At 49.3% G+C, this 17,544-nt stretch overlaps 1 protein-coding gene across 1 annotated transcript in view; it reads right to left on the bottom strand.

Moving 5' to 3' along the window:
• LOC145340472 (telomerase protein component 1-like) overlaps positions 1-16,079 on the bottom strand; it is a gene marked incomplete at its 3' end in the record, with an annotated part of 38,617 nt that extends 22,538 nt beyond the window's left edge. Inside the window, exons 1-4 of the mRNA XM_080184940.1 lie at positions 15,654-16,079; positions 14,971-15,135; positions 3,071-3,205; positions 961-1,122 (exon numbers count right to left, since the gene is read on the bottom strand). Coding sequence (XP_080041066.1) covers positions 961-1,122; positions 3,071-3,205; positions 14,971-15,135; positions 15,654-16,079 — 888 coding nt within the window. The remainder of the gene's footprint in view (positions 1-960; positions 1,123-3,070; positions 3,206-14,970; positions 15,136-15,653) is intronic.
• Between the last annotated feature and the right edge of the window lie 1,465 nt (positions 16,080-17,544).

The following is a 17,544-nucleotide window of genomic DNA, read 5'->3' on the forward strand; positions in this document are numbered from 1 at the left end:
CCAATCCCCCCTCTGCCCAGTGTACCTGGTAAATCTACTCCCCCTCCAGTGTACCTGGTAAATCTACTCCCCCTCCAGTGCACCTGGTAAATCTACTCCCCCTCCAGTGTACCTGGTAATTCTCTTCCCCCTCCAGTGCACCTGGTAAATCTATCCCCCTCCAGTGTACCTGGTAAATCTATCCCCCTCCAGTGTACCTGGTAAATCGATTCCCCCTCCAGTGTACCTGGTAAATCTATCCCCCTCCAGTGTACCTGGTAAATCTATCCCCCTCCAGTGTACCTGGTAAATCTATCCCCCTCCAGTGCACCTGGTAAATCTATCCCCCTCCAGTGCACCTGGTAAATCTATCCCCCTCCAGTGCACCTGGTAAATCTATCCCCCTCCAGTGCACCTGGTAAATCTATCCCCCTCCAGTGTACCTGGTAAATCTACTCCCCCTCCAGTGTACCTGGTAAATCTATCCCCCTCCAGTGTACCTGGTAAATCTACTCCCCCTCCAGTGTACCTGGTAAATCTATCCCCCTCCAGTGTACCTGGTAAATCTATCCCCCTCCAGTGTACCTGGTAAATCTACTCCCCCTCCAGTGTACCTGGTAAATCTACTCCCCCTCCAGTGTACCTGGTAAATCTACTCCCCCTCCAGTGTACCTGGTAAATCTATCCCCCTCCAGTGTACCTGGTAAATCTACTCCCCCTCCAGTGTACCTGGTAAATCTATCCCCCTCCAGTGTACCTGGTAAATCTATTCCCCCTCCAGTGTACCTGGTAAATCTATCCCCCTCCAGTGTACCAGGTAAATCTATCCCCCTCCAGTGTACCTGGTAAATCTATCCCCCGCCCCCGTACCCGATCCCCTCTCCGCCCTGTGCACCTGGTAAATCTATTCCCCCTCCAGTGTAGCTGGTAAATCTCCCCCCCCCCCCCCACCGTACCCGATACCCTCTCCGCCCTGCGTACCTGGTAAATCTTCGCCACCTCAATCCAGTCCGAAGGCAGCCGTACAGCTTGGCAGAAATAGCGACGCAGGTGAGGCCTGCACGGCGGGAGCCAGGCACTCAAGGCCAACAGGAAGTTGGCGGTGCTGCGAATGTTCAACTCCTGCCGGGTGTAGAGAGCGACCTACAGATGGGGACGGTGGGGGGTGGGGGGGGGTGGTGGTGGTGGTGGAAGAGGAGGAGAGAAAGGTGTCAGTCACCCGGATAACGAGGAAGCACGGGATCCTGGGTCCCGTTCCCCCCAACCACCCCCCACCCTTCAAAGCGTTCAACCAACCTGGTGAACTGGTGCAGCGACAATAATCTCTCCCTCAACGTCGACAAAACAAAGGAGATTGTCATCGACTTCAGGAAGAGTAGTGAACATGCCCCTGTCTTCGCCAACGGGGACAAAGTAGAAATGGTCGAGAGCTTCAAGTTTTTAGGTGTCCAGATCACCTGTCCTGGCTCCCCCCCCCCACAATGCCCACTCTATAGTTAAGAAAGCCCAGCTACTTTCTCAGGAGAGTAAGGAAATTTGGCACGTCCGCTACGACTCTCACCAATTTTTACAGATGCACCATAGAAAGCATCATTTCCAGTTGTATCATAAGAACATAAGAAATAGGAGCAGGAGTAGGCCATCTAGCCCCTCGAACCTGCCCCGCCATTCAATAAGATCATGGCTGATCTGAAGTGGATCAGTTCCACTTTCCCACCTGCTCCCCATAACCCTTAATTCCCTTGTCTATCAGAAATCTATCTACTCGTGACTTAAACACATTCAACGAGGTAGCTTCCACCACTTCAATGGGCAGAGAATTCCAGAGATTCACCACCTTCTGAGTGAAGAAGTTCCTCCTCAACTCTGTTCTAAACTGCCCCCCTCCTCCCTTACCTTGAGGTTGTGTCCTCTAGATCTGGTTTCCTTTCTAAGCGGGAAGAATCTCTCTACCTCTACCCTGTCTAGCCTCTTCATTATCTTATACGTCTCTATAAGATCCCCCTCAGCCTTCTAAACTCCAACGAGTACAGACCCAGTCTATTCAATCTCTCCTCATAGGCTAACCCCCTCATCTCCGGTATCAGCCTGGTGAACCTTCTCTGTACTCCCTCCAAGGCCAATATATCCTTTCGCAAAAAAGGGGACCAAAATTGCACACAGTACTCCAGTATCACAGCTTGGTATGGGCTCCTGCTCTGCCCCAGACTGCAAGAAACTACAAAGGATCATCAATGTAGCCAAGTCCCTTGCTCAAACCAGCCTCCCATCCATTGACTCCGTCTACACTTCCCGCTGCCTCGGAAAAGCAGCCAGCATAATCAAGGACCCCACGCACTCCATACATTCTCTCTTCCACCTTCTTCCATCAGGAAAAAGATACAAAAGTCTGAAGACATGTACCAACTGACTCAAGAACAGCTTCTTCCCTGCTGATGTCAGACTTTTGAACGGACCCACCTCGCACTAAGTTGATCTTTCTGTCCACCCTATGACAGTAACACTACATTCTGCACTCTCCCCTTTCCTTTTCATCTATGTACTCTATGAACAGTATGTTTTTGTCTGTATAGCACGCAAGAAATAATACATTTTACTATATCCCGACAAATGTGACAATAATTAATCTAATCAAATCACTGCCCCAGACTCTGGCACAACACTGTCTCTCTCTCTCTCCCACCATTACCAAAGCTTAAACATTGAAGGTTCAATTTCAACCCACGCTCTGGCAGTCACACTTGCTCAATGACCCAAGTCAGCAAGAGGCCTCCCCAGACACAGGAGCCAGAGAGAGAGAGAGAGAGAGAGAGAGAGAGAGGGAGGGGGCGCGATAAGAAAAAGATAGGGATGAGAGAGAGGGCAAGGGGTGAGAAAGAGAGGGGGCAAGGGATGAGAAAGAAAGAGAGGTTAGAGAGACCTCTCCAAATACAGGAGAGAGAGAGTGAGGTCCGGGGACGGTGGGGGTTGGTGGGTGGTGGGTTGTAGTGGTGGTGGTGGTTAGCAAGACCTCCCACAAACTTCTCCAACCAGACAAAGGTCTAATTCTCCACTCAGCGCCTCTCCGCCTGGCTCTATCCCCACCAATTACCTTCAAGACAAACTCGGGGTCCTGCTCTGCGATGTCCTGACACAGGGTCAGGAGCTCCCGGCGACGCCGATTGCGTGCGTCTGTAAACTTGGCCCCCTGGATCAGGGAGCAGCAGACTCCATTCAAAAGAGCCTCCTGAAAGAAAGCGAGAGAGAGACAGAGAGAGACGTTAGTCTTTGAAGTTCGGACATCAGTGAGCTGTGTTGCAAAGTTGAGTTTGTGAAGTTGGAATCTGATATAGGTAAAGATGTAAAAATGCTAGAGGAAAAAAAAAATTGCGGTGTCCTTCTAAAAGCTGGTGTTTTGTTTCAGTGCTTGGAAACTTAAAATGCAAAATACACACAGAGTTCAAGCTGAAACACCTGTATCAAAAAGTCAAGCAGTAGTCTTGACAAGGCAGCCTGATTTTTTTTTTAAATTTAGCCCAATCAATTTAAAACAGGCACTCAGCTACCAAGAACCTATAGAATTTGAATTTGATGGTGTTGACAACATCAGGCCAATCCTATTGTGGGAATATTGATAGGTATGAAAGAGAGTGCAAGGGGAGAAAGACAGTGGGTAGCAACTGCCACCTCTCGGGACAGGGAGCTGCCACGAGCCAAGAGTTCTCAGCTCTCAACTCTGCCAGCTTTAAAGAACAACAAAGAGCAAAGAACAGCACAGGAAACAGGCCCTTCAGCCCTACAAGCCCGTGCCGCACATTACAACTCTCAGTGAGTGCCTTATTCAAGTCTTTCGTCGATCGACGACGTTGTTGTCTACCACTAGTGGACTCCACAATAAATGGGGTGGAAATTTAGGGAATTATATGCGCGCCAGATTAAGGGAGATCCAATTCAGGGACAACTTATTGACACCAATCAGCCTATCGCTGTTTGCTGTGCAGACACATGGATTTGGGCCAGCGTCTGTGGGAGTTTGCGCATTCTCCCCGTGCTTGCGTGGGTTTTCTCCGGGTGCTCCGGTTTCCTCCCACACCCCAAAGATGTGCTATTAGGCTGATTGGTGGTAATAAACTGTCCCTAAATTAGTTTTCCGATATTGTCTTGGATGGAGGTGGGGGGGCCTCGTGATGTTAAAATGGTGGTGCGGGCTTGTTGGGCCAAAGGGCTTCTTGGTCTTCTTCTCCTTGGTCTTCTTCTCCTTGGTCTTCTTCTCCTTGGTCTTCTTCTCCTTGGTCTTCAAAGCACGTTTTTGGGATTTGGGAGGAAACCGGAGCACCCGGGGAAAACCCACACAAGCACAGGGAGAATGTGCAAACTCCCACAGACACCGACCCAAGTCGGAGATCTGACCCAGGTCCCTGTAACTGCACAGCAGACAGTGATAGTCACTGAGCTGTCGTGTTGCCCATCAATTGGTCCAGAGTAAGCATACACTAATGGGCGTGAAGCACTAGGCAACTCTCGAAGCAACATCCAAGAGCAGCCCTCGTACGACCCACCGCGGGTATGCCCCTTGTTGGCCAACAAGGCGGACTGAATCGCCTGTGGATGTAAAAAGGAGACATCAATAAACATCAACAGACATACAACAGGCTACACAGGCATTAATGGAAGATCCCCAACAGTTCCAACGTTATATGATTTATATAGCTCTCAAGAGAACGCACTAACCAACCAAGTTAAAGTTAAAGTTTATTTATTAGTGTCACAAGTCAGGCTTACTTTTACACTGCAATGAAGTTACTGTGAAATTCCCCTAGTCACCACACTCTGGCGCCTGTTCGGGTACACTGAGGGAGAATTTAGCACAGCCAATGCACCTAACCAGCACGTCTTTCAGGCTGTGGAAGGAAACTGGAGCACTGGGAAGAATCCCACACGGACACAGGGAGAATGTGCAAACTCCACACAGACAGTGACCCAAGTCAGGAATCAACCCCAGATCCCTGGCACTGTGAGCTAACAGTGCAAACCATTGGTATCAAATGGGAAATCAACCAAGAAACTCTACAAGGTTCCAAAAAACACAGACAAAAAGTATATATTTTTTGAGAGTGACTGAATTCTATTGTTAGATATATTTTTGGTTAATGATTGAACAGCGTTCCAAGAGAATCTTATTTTATTAGAACATTGAAGGTTACAGCACAGTACAGGCCCTTCGGCCCTCAATGTGGTGCCGAGCTATGTCCAATCCCAAGATCAAGCTATCCCCTTCCTATCATTCTGGTGTGCTCCACGTGCCTATCCAATAACCGCTTGAAAGTTCCTAAAGTGTCCGACTCCACTATCACAGCAGGCAGTCTATTCCACACCCCAACCACTCTCTGAGTAAAGAATCTACCTCAGACATCCCTCCTATATTTCCCACCATGAACCTTATAGTTATGCCCCCTAGTAACAGCTACATCCACCCATGGAAATAGTCTCTGCACGTCCACTCTATCAATCCCTCTCATCATCTTATCAACCTCTATTAAGTCGCCCCTCATCCTCCTCCGCTCTAAAGAGAAAAGCCCCAGCTCCCTCAACCTTTCCTCATAAGACCTACCCTCCAAACCAGGCAGCATCCTGGTAAATCTCCTCTGCACTCTCTCCAATGCTTCCACATCCCTCTTATAGCGAGGTGACCGGAACTGAACACAATATTCCAAACGTGGTCTCACCAACGTCTGGTATAGTTGCGGCATAACCCCACGGCTCTTAAACGCAAACCCTCTGTTAATAAGCTATAAGCCTTCTTCACGGCTCTATTTGTTTGCTGGAGCAGACGAGTGAAGGAGCAGAGAGAGAGCTAAGATTTTACCTGTTAAAAACCTGTTTAAAATAAGTTTAAAGCACTTTGTTCTTTGTAGAACTGTTTAAAGCATTTATTTATTGTATTTACTGCTTTAAGAATTCTGAGGGAGTGGTTAGCAGGCAGTTGTGGGCCATCAGCTTTAAATCAGCGCCAGGTTTAAAAGGAGGCCTGGTGGAGACAGCGGGCAGCGGAGTGAGAGGGAAGCAGAGTGAGCTACTAGGGCTTAATATCAAAAAGGGCTGGAAGGAAAAAAGGCCAGGCGAGTTCGTTTGAAAAACAAAACAAAACAAAAAAATTTTTTCAAAACTACTACAGTGAATAATGGAGGGGCATGTGATGTGTGGTTTCTGTATGATGTGGGAACTGGTGGACCCTAGGGTTCATCCCAGTGACCATGTCTGCAGTAAGTGCAGGTTGCTAGAGGAGCTCCAGCTCAGGGTAAATGAGCTGGCCTCTGAGCTACAGACACTGAGGCTCATCAGGGGGAGAGAGGGTGCCATTGTCAATGGGGTGCAAGTGACATCCACCCCCCCTAGACTGGCTAACTCTAAGGGTCAGGGACAAGAGGGGGCTGCTGGGAGGAGGAAGGGGGGTGAGGAGCGGAGGCCTCAGCCTCTTAATCTGCATAACAGGTTTGAGGTTCTTGCTTCCAGGCTGGATGAGAACGAGGCAGGTGAGGTTGGTGAGCAAACTGCACACGGTACAGTGATGCAGCAGGACATAGGCAAAGAGAAAAGGAAAAGGAACGTAGTAGTGATTGGGGATAGTGGGGTGAAGGGTATTGACACTGTCCTTTGTCACAATGACAAAGTGCACAGAAGGGTGTGTTGTCTGCCTGGTGCTCGGGTCCGGGATGTCGCATCTGGGCTGCAGAGGAACCTGGAGTGGGAGGGTGAGAATCCGGTCGTTGTGGTACATGTGGGTGCCAACGACGTAGGCAAAATGCAAACTGAGGATCTGGGTAGGGAGTATGAAAAGCTGGGAATGGAATTAAAAAGTAGAACCGACAAGGTGGTTATCTCTGGGCTACTGCCTGAACCGTGTGCAGATGGGCGTAGGGTTGACAGGATTAAGGAAGTGAATGGGTGGCTCAGGGATTGGTGTGGGAGGAATGGGTTTGAATTTATGGGGCATTGGCACCAGTATTGGGGTAGGTGGGACCTGATCGGGCGGGATGGGGTTAGTCTGAACCGTGCTGGGACCAGAGTGCTGGCGAATCGAGTAAAGAGGACTGTAGACAGGGCTTTAAACTAATTAGGGGGGGGGAGGGTGCGAGGGTAGGTGACCTTACGAGGTCTAAAGTTAAGGAGAGTGTACATGTAAGGGAAGAGGCCGAGGATGTCCCAATAATAGAGGGAGTAGGGGGCGTGAGTATAGTTGGTGGCGTTGCGGCAAATAGGGTCCAGGTGAAGGCTGGGATTAAAGCACTTTATCTGAATGCACGAAGCATTCGGAATAAAGTGGATGAGCTGATGGCGCAGATCGACACAAATGGATACGATCTGGTGGCCATTACAGAGACGTGGCTGCAGGGTGACAGGGAATGGGAACTGAATGTACAGGGCTATCAAGTGTTTAGGAAGGATAGGCAGGAGGGAAAAGCAGGGGGCGTAGCTCTGCTGATTAAGGATAGCATCACGGTGGTAGCAAGGGATGATATTGGAGCCAAGGAGCAGAGGGTGGAATAGTTGTGGGTGGAGATTAGGAACAGCAAAGGGAGGAAGACGCTGGTGGTGTCGTCTATAGGCCCCCGAATAATGATCTGGAGATGGGGCGGGCTGTTAACGCGCAAACAAGTGCGGCGTGCAGGAATGGGACGGCCGTAGTTATGGGGGATTTCAATCTGCATATTGATTGGTCGACCCATGTTGGACGTGGGGGGCTCGAGGAAGAGTTCTTGGAATGCTGCCGGGATAGTTTCCTCGAACAGTGTGTGTTGGAGCCGACGAGGGAGCGAGCTATCTTGGATCTGGTGCTATGTAATGAAGCGGGTAGAATTAGAGACCTTGTGGTGAAGGATCCTCTTGGGGAGAGTGATCATTGTATGGTGGAGTTTCTGGTGCAGATGGAGGAGGAGAAAGTGGGTTCCCGGACACGCGTCCTTTGTTTGAATAGAGGGGAATACGGTAGGATGAGAGAAGAATTGGCGAATGTGGACTGGGAGAGCACGTTGGAGGGAGGGTCTGTTGAGGAGCAGTGGAGGATCTTTAAGGAGATCTTTCTTGGTGCTCAACGGAAATTTATTCCAATGGTCAAAAAGGATAGTAGGAGGAGAGGTAATAAGCCGTGGATAACGAAGGAGGTGAAGGAAAGTGTTAAACTAAAAGCGGAGGAATTTAGAGTAGCTAAGAGTAGTGGGCGAGAAGAGGATTGGGAGAGGTTTAAATGTCAACAAAGATTGACAAAGAAGTTGATAAGGAAGGGTAGGAGAAACTATGAAGCTGGGCTAGCGCTTAATATAGAAAAGGATAGCAAGAGTTTTTATAAATATATAAAAAGGAAGAGGCTGGCTAGGGTGAATGTTGGTCCTTTAGAGGATGAGAAAGGGGACCTAGTGGTAGGGGATGGGGATATGGCTAAGGTATTGAATAACTTTTTTGTTTCTGTCTTCACGGAGGAGGACGTGAATAATTTGCCGGGTGTTAGCGATGGAAAGGTGGTAGGACTGGAGGGTCTTAATGACATTACTGTTACTAGAAAGGCAGTGCTCGACAGACTGGAGGGGCTGATTGTGGACAAGTCCCCAGGACCGGATGGAATGCATCCGAGGGTTCTGAAAGAAATGGCGGAGGTGACAGTGGATGCCTTGGTGGTTATTTTCCAAACGTCGCTGGATTCCGGGGAAGTGCCGGATGATTGGAAAACGGCTAATGTTACGCCGTTGTTTAAGAAGGGTGCCAGGCAAAAGGCGGGGAATTATAGGCCGGTTAGTTTAATGTCTGTGGTAGGTAAAATGTTAGAATCTGTCATTAAGGAGGAAATTGCGAGGCATCTTGAAGGGAATTGCTTGATAGAGCAGATGCAGCACGGTTTCATTAAAGGGAAGTCGTGTCTGACAAATTTACTGGAGTTCTATGAGGATGTGTCTAGGGCAGTGGATAGAGGAGAGCCGGTGGATGTGGTCTTTCTAGATTTTCAGAAGGCGTTTGACAAAGTGCCTCACAAGAGGTTATTGCAGAAGGTCGAGGGACATGGAGTTGAGGGTAGGGTGTTAGCGTGGATAGAGGATTTGTTGTCAAATAGGAGGCAGAGAGTGGGGGTCAACGGGTGCTATTCGGATTGGCGGATGGTGACTAGTGGAGTGCCCCAGGGGTCGGTGCTGGGGCCTCAGCTTTTTACCATTTATATAGATGATCTGGAGGAGGGAACCGAGTGTAGAGTGTCGAAATTTGCTGATGACACCAAGATTGGGGGAACGGCAAATTGTGCGGAGGGTGTGGAGAGTCTGCAGAAGGATCTAGATAGGCTGGGCGAATGGGCCAGGAAATGGCAAATGGAATTTAATGTTGGCAAGTGTGAGGTGGTCCACTTTGGTAGGAAGAATGGTAGGAAGGACTATTACTTACGGGGCGAAAAACTGCAGCAGGCGACGGTGCAGAGAGACCTCGGGGTCCTTGTGCATGAGTCGCAAAAACCCAGCTTGCAGGTGCAGCAGGTGGTCAGGAAGGCGAATGGGATGCTGGCCTTCATAGCGAAGGGGATTGAATATAAAAGTAGGGAGGTCTTGCTGCAGCTGTATAGGGCATTGGTGAGGCCGCAACTGGAGTACTGTGTGCATTTTTGGGCGCCGCACCTGCGCAAAGATATTTTGGCCTTGGAGGGAGTGCAGAGGAGGTTTACTAGGCTGATACCGGAGTTGAGGGGGTTGAGCTATGAGGAGAGGCTGAATAAACTGGGCTTGTACTCGTTAGAGTTTAGAAGAATGAGAGGAGATCTCATTGAGACGTATAAGATGATGAATGGGATGGATAGGATAGAGGTGGAAAGACTCTTCCCGCTCAAAAAAGACAATAGGACTAGGGGGCACAGCCTCAAGATAAAAGGGGGGCGGTTTAGAACGGAGTTGAGGAGGAACTTCTTCACTCAAAGGGTGGTGAATCTCTGGAATTCTCTGCCCGTTGAAGTGGTGGAGGCTGCCTCGCTAAATATTTTTAAGACGCGGGTTGATGGGTTTTTGATAGGAGAGGGGATTAAGGGTTATGGGGAGAGGGCGGGAAAGTGGAACTGAGCAGCGACAGATCAGCCATGATCTTATTGAATGGCGGGGCAGGCTCGAAGGGCTGGATGGCCTACTCCTGCTCCTATTTCTTATGTTCTTATGTTATCCACTTGAGTGGCAACCTTCAGGGATCTGTGGATATGAACCCGCCGTTCACCTTGTAATCCACATTCGAATTTGTCCCAGCAAAATGAATCACCCCACACTTATCAGGGTTAAACTCCATCTCCCACTTTTCAGCCCACTACTTGTGTGTTACTTGTTTAGTCAAAGTTCCCTGTTAGCTAAATAAATAAATTGTTGAGTGGGTGTCAGGTATTTCTATTAGTTACCCACTAAACATTACTGAAGGACAGTTCACACCTTCCCACACTACTTTCCACAGATTACGAGATGAGGTATTCCTCTTTGGGGGATTCAACATTACTCCTCAAAAGAACATAGGACATAAGAAATAGGAGCAGGAGTAGGCCATCTGGCCCTTCGAGCCTGCCCCGCCATTCAATAAGATCATGGCTGATCTGTCGTGGCTCAGTTCCACATTCCCGCCCTCTCCCCATAACCCTTAATCCCCTCTCCTATCAAAAACCCATCAACCCGCGTCTTAAAAATATTTAGCGAGGCAGCCTCCACCACTTCAACGGGCAGAGAATTCCAGAGATTCACCACCCTTTGAGTGAAGGAGTTCCTCCTCAACTCCGTTCTAAACCGCCCCCCCCTTTATCTTGAGGCTGTGCCCTCTAGTCCTACTGTCCTTTCTGAGCGGGAAGAGTCTCTCCACCTCTATCCTATCCATCCCATTCATCATCTTATATGTCTCAAAAGGGGATCAATCTCTGCATTGTAATGGGGCGGGGGGGCGAAATTGGTGGGGGCGGCAGGGGGTGGTGTGATGACGTTGAGAGATTATTTAAAAGGAAGGATGCATTGGAAGCATTTCAATGCTGTGGCTACTACAGCAGGTTAAAAGCCAGGAATAATGCGTCATGTAACTCACCTCCTGACTCCCGAAAGCCTGTCCAACATTAACAAGGCAAAGAACAAACAACAAAAACAGCCCGGGAAACAGGCCCTTCGGCCCAACGAGCCCGCGCCGCCATTTTAACATTACCAGTCCCCCCCCTCCACCCATGACCCTTATCTATTGTTTTTAATGGCAATCCACATTGAGGGAGACTAATTTAGGGACAATTTATTACTTCCAATCAGCCTAACAGCACATCTTTGGGGTGTGGGAGGAAACCGGAGCACCCGGAGAAAACCCACGCAAGCACGGGGAGAATGCGCAAACTCCCCACAGACACCGGCCCAAATCCATGTGTCTGCACAGCGATCAGCGATAGTCACTGAGCTGTCATGTTGCCCAGCATCTGGTCCCAGTTTAAGCACACACTGACAACATGAAGCACTAGGCCAATCTCGAACATTCAAGAGCAGCCCTAGTACGACCCATCGCGTGTATGCCCCTCGCTGGAGAACAAGGCGGACCGGCTTAAAACCTGTGAGTTAAAGTCAGCAATGCTTTATTCATTTTACGGGACACAGGGCATAAGAACATAAGAAATAGGAGCAGTACTAGGCCATCTAGCTCCTCGAGCCTGCTCCGCCATTCAATAAGGTCATGGCTGATCTGATAGTGGGTTCAGTTCCACTTACCCACCTGCTCCCCATAACCCTTAATTCCCTTATTGGTCAAAAATCTATCTACCTGTGACTTAAACACATTTAACGGGGTAGCCTCCACTGCTTCAATGGGCAGAGAATTCCAAAGATTCACTACCCTCTGGGAGAAGAAGTTCCTCCTCAACCCTGTTCTAAATTGACCCCCCCCTTATTTTGAGGCAGTGCCCCCAAGTTCTTGTTTCCATTCTAAGTGGAAATAACCTCGCTGCTTCTAACCTGCCTAGCCCCTTCATTATCGTATGTCTCTATAAGATCCCCCCCTCAACCTTCTAAACTCCAACGAGTACAGGCCCAATCTACTCAATCTCTCTTCATAAGCTAACCCCCTCATCTCCAGTATCAACTGCTGAACCTTCTCTGCGCCCCCTCCAAAGCTAATATATCCTTTCTTAAATAAGGGAACCAAAACTGCACACGGTACTCCAGCTGCGGCCTCACCAGTACCCTGTACAGTTGCAGCAAGGCCTCCCTGCTTTTATATTCTATCCCCCTCGCTATAAAGGCCAGCATCCCATTCGCCTTCTTGATCACCTGCTGCACCTGCAGACTGGGTTTTTGTGATTCATGCACAAGGACCCCCAGGTCCCTCTGCACCGTAGCATGTTGTGATTTTTCACCATTTAAATAATCATCCATTTTACTATTATTCCTTCCAAAGCATTGCTGGCTGGGCCCAGCATTTATTGCCCATCCCTAGTTGCCCCTTGGAGGGCAGCTGAGAGTCACTCACGTTGCTGTGCGGCTCTGGAATCACACGTAGGCCAGACCGGGTAAGGATGGCAGATTTCTTTCCCCAAAGGACATTAGTGAACCAGATGGGTTTTCTGGACAACCGAAATGGTTTCACAGTCACCAGTAGATTCTGAATTCCAGTTTTTTTTTTAATTCAAATTCCACCATCTGCCGTGGCGGGATTCAAACCTGGGTCCCCAGAACATTAGCTCAGTTTCTTATTTCTAATCCCCTCTCTTATCAAAAACCCATCAACCCGCGTCTTAAAAATATTTAGCGAGGCAGCCTCCACCACTTCAACGGGCAGAGAATTCCAGAGATTCACCACCCTTTGAGTAAAGAAGTTCTTCCTCAACTCCGTTCTAAACCGCCCCCGCTTTATCTTGAGGCTGTGCCCTCTAGTCCTACTGTCCTTTCTGAGCAGGAAGAGTCTCTCCACCTCTATCCTATCCATCCCATTCATCATCTTAAATGTCTCAATGAGATCTCCCCTCATTCTTCTAAACTCTAACGAGTACAAGCCTAGTTTATTCAGCCTCTCCTCATAGCTCAACCCCCTCAACTGCGGCATCAGCCTAGTAAACCTCCTCTGCACTCCCTCCAAGGCCAAAATATCCTTGCGTAAGTACGGCGCCCAAAACTGCACACAGTACTCCAGCTGCGGCCTCACCAATGCCCTATATAGCCGCAGCAAGACCTCCCTACTTTTATATTCAATCCCCCTCGCTATGAAGGCCAGCATCGCATTCGCCTTTCTGACCACCTGCTGCACCTGCAAGCTGGGTTTTTGCAACTCATGCACAAGGACCCCGAGGTCCCTCTGCACCGTCGCCTGCTGCAGTTTTTCACCACGTAAGTAATAATCCTTCCTACCATTACTCCTACCAAAGTGGACCACCTCACACTTGCCAACATTAAATTCCATTTGCCAGTTCCTGGCCCATTCGCCCAGCCTATCTAGATCCTTCTGCAGACTCTCCACACCCTCCATGCAATTTGCCGTTCCACCAATCTTGGTGTCATCAGCAATTTTCGACACCATACACTCGGTTCCCTCCTCCAGATCATCTATATAAATGGTAAATAGCTGAGGCCCCAGCACCGACCCTGGGGCACTCCACTAGTCACCAACCGCCAATCCAAATAGCACCCGTTGACCCCCACTCTCTGCCTCCTATTTGACAACCAGTCCTCTATCCACGCTAACACCCTACCCCCAACTCCATGTCCCCTGACCTTCTGCAATAACCTCTTGTGAGGCACCTTGTCAAACGCCTTCTGAAAATCAAGAAAGACCACATCCACCGGCTCTCCTCTATCCACCGCCCTAGACACAGAAGACAAACATGGGACAAGGCAGACAGAGTACCCTTCGTCATCCAATATTTCCCGTAGCGGAGAAGCTATGACATCTTCTCCGGAGCCTTCAACGTGTCATTGATGAAGACGAACATCTCACCAAGGCCATCCCTACACACCTACTTCTTGCCTGCAAACAACCACACAACCTCAAACAGACCACTGTCCGCAACAAACTACCTTCAGGAGAACAGTGACCACAATACCACACAACCCTGCCACAGCAACCTCTGCAAGACATGCCAGATCATCGACACAGAGGCCATCATCTCACATGAGTACACCATCCACTAAGTACACGGTACATACTCTTGCAACTCGGCCAACGTTGTGTACCTGATACACTGCAGGAAAGGATGTCCCGGTGCATGGTACATTGGGGAGATCACGCAGACGCAATGACAATAGATGAATGAACACTGCTGAACAATCACCGGGCAGGACTGTTCCCTTCCTGTTGGCGAACACTTCAGCAGTCACAGGCATTCGGCCTCTGATCTTCAGGTCAGCGTTCTCCAAGGCAGCCTTCACAACACATGACAACGTAGAGTCGCTGAGCCAAGTTCTGCACACGAGGAAGCCTTGAATAGCAGGTTAGCTGTAAAGACTTGCATTCTAATCAGTATTCTGTAAACTGTGTGTGCCTTTTATACGCTCTGTTTGAGACCAGAACTCCCCACTCACCTGACTAAGGGGCAAACCCCGAAAGCTGGTGGGTTTACCATCAAATAAACTGGTTGGACTTTAACCTGGTGTTGTGAGACTTCTTACTGTGTTTACCCCAGTCCAATGCCGGCATCTCCACATCATGACTCTCAACACCAGGTTCAATTCCAGTCGGGTCACGATCTATGTGGAGTTTGCACATTCTCCTCGTGTCCGTATGGGTTTCCTCCGGGTGCTCCGGTTTCCTCCCACACAGTCCAAAGATGCACGGATTAGGTGGATCGGCCATGCTAAATTGACCCTAGACTCTGGGGGACCAACAGGGTAAATATGTGGTGTTATGGGAGTAGGGCCTGTGGGGATAGGTGGAATTGTGGTTGGTTCAGACTCAATGAGTCGAATGGCCTGCTTCTTCACTGTAGGGCTTCTACGACTCTGTTAAATAATCCCATGACTCTATTCCACCGATCACACATTCTATTCGGGCTCTCACCTTCTTCCTTTGCAGTTTGGTATCTTGGTTCTGGGAAGGATCTGGAACGTCACGCAACTCCTCATCAACTAGAGCCCCACGGGCTTGCTCAAGGTCCTCATACTTCTCAGCTGAGAGATTGTAGCCAGGCAGGATCTCAGACGCCTCAGTTAGGTCCTCCAATTCCTTGCAGATTAAAAACATAGAAGCTATTAAAAATGGTAGGTGGTGAAATAACCTCCACAACAGATCTGCATTAGATTCCAGTCTGTAACTCACTCCCGGGTATCTGTTATTCTATATATAAACCACCCCGAACCCCTCGATTAGATTCCAGTCTGTAACTCATTCCCGGGTATCTGTTATTCTATATATAAATCACCCCGAACCCCTCGATTAGATTCCAGTCTGTGACTCACTCCCGGGTATCTGTTATTCTATATATAAACCACCCGAACCCCTCGATTAGATTCCAGTCTGTAACCCACTCCCGGGTATCTGTTATTCTATATATAAACCACCCCGAACCCCTCGATTAGATTCCAGTCTGTAACTCACTCCCGGGTATCTGTTATTCTATATATAAACCACCCCGAACCCCTCGATTAGATTCCAGTCTGTAACCCACTCCCAGATATGTTATTTGATGTATAAACCATCTGAGCCCCTGTTGGTCTATTTATGTTTACTTCTCATTTCCTTACCCACTGCTCTTTGTTGATCGAGTCCTCGATTCCGGCCTCCTGTTGCCAAGCATACCCGGGCCCCGCCGATGGTTTCTCTGTCCCAGTCTTCAGGGACGGGGAGGTCAAAGGGCGGAGGAGGTTCAGCGACGGCGAGGTCAAAGTGCAGAGGGTGCTGGGCAGCTTGGGACTCAAGGCCTGGCTGAAGCGGAGCGGAGGGCCCCTGGAGGGGCCTGCAGCGCACCTCAGGAGCCTGTTTTCCAAGCAGAGGGACTGGGCCTGGGTCTCATGCCTGCTCTGCCAGGTGGGCCCAGTGCGGCTAACTGTGGCCTGCAGGCCGGCGCTTGGGGTCAGCAGGTGCCCGGCCGAGAGCCTCGGGCCGGCTAGACGGGGCCGAAGTGTCGCTGGCTCGCCCGGCCACGGCTGGGCGAGTCCGGTTGTCTTCATCGCGCCAGACGGCTCGGGTCCTTGAGGAGAGAGAGAGAGAGAAAAATCAACAATGGATTCAAAGCCACAGCAACCTGGAGTTTAGAAGGCTGAGGGGGGATCTTATAGAGACTTACAAGACAATGAAGGGGATGGATAGGGTAGAGGTAGAGAAATTCTTCCCGCTTAGAAAGGATAGCAGAACTAGAGCGCACAGCCTCAAAAATAAGGGGGGGGGGGTGGCAGTTTAGAACAGAGTTGAGGAGGAACTTCTTCATAGAACCATAGAAAATTACGGCTCAGAAACAGGCCTTTTGGCCCTTATCTGTGCAAAACCATTTTTTGTCTAGTCCCACTGACCTGCACTTGGACCATATCCCTCCACACTCCTCTCATCCATGAGCCCGTCCAAGTTTTTCTTAAATGTTAAAAGTGACCCCACGTTTACATAAGAACATAAGAAATAGGAGCAGGAGTAGGCCATCTAGCCCTTCGAGCCTGCCCCGCCATTCAATAAGATCATGGCTGATCTGTCGTGGCTCAGTTCCACATTCCCGCCCTCTCCCCATAACCCTTAATCCCCTCTCTTATCAAAAACCCATCAACCCGCGTCTTAAAAATATTGAGCGAGGCAGCCTCCACCACTTCAACGGGCAGAGAATTCCAGAGATTCACCACCCTTTGAGTGAAGAAGTTCCTCCTCAACTCCGTTCTAAACCGCCCCCCCCTTTATCTTGAGGCTGTGCCCCCTAGTCCTACTATCCTTTCTGAGCGGGAAGAGCCTCTCCACCTCTATCCTATCCATCCCATTCATCATCTTATACGTCTCAATGAGATCTCCCCTCATTCTTCTAAACTCTAACGAGTACAAGCCTAGTTTATTCAGCCTCTCCTCATAGCTCAACCCCCTCAACTCCGGTATCAGCCTAGTAAACCTCCTCTGCACTCCCTCCAAGGCCAAAATATCCTTGCCAAAATATCCTTGCGTAAGTACGGCGACCAAAACTGCACACAGTACTCCAGCTGCGGCCTCACCAATGCCCTATACAGCCACAGCAAGACCTCCCTACTTTTATATTCAATTTACCATTTTATCTAGCAGCTCATTCCACACTCCCACCACTCTCTGCGTGAAGAAGCCCACCCCCCCCCCCATATTCCCTTTCAACTTTTCACCCTTAACCCATGCCCTCTGTGTTTTTTTTCTCCCCTAGCCTCAGTGGAAAAAGCCTGCTTGCATTCACTCTATCCATACCCATCAAAATCTTATACACCTCTATCAAATCTCCCCTCATTCTTCTATGCTCCAGGGAATAAAGTCCTAACCTATTCAATCTCTCTCTGTAACTCAGCTTCTCAAGTCCCAGCAACATCCCTGTGAACCTTCTCTGCACTCAAAGGGTGGTGAATCTCTGGAATTCTCTGCCCATTGAAGTGGTGGAGGCTGCCTCGCTGAATATATTTAAGTCACGGGTAGATAGGTTTC

Source organism: Carcharhinus amblyrhynchos, unplaced genomic scaffold, assembly GCF_965287045.1.
Source record: "Carcharhinus amblyrhynchos unplaced genomic scaffold, sCarAmb.v2.hapA chromosome_1049, whole genome shotgun sequence".
Lineage (NCBI taxonomy): Eukaryota > Metazoa > Chordata > Chondrichthyes > Carcharhiniformes > Carcharhinidae > Carcharhinus > Carcharhinus amblyrhynchos.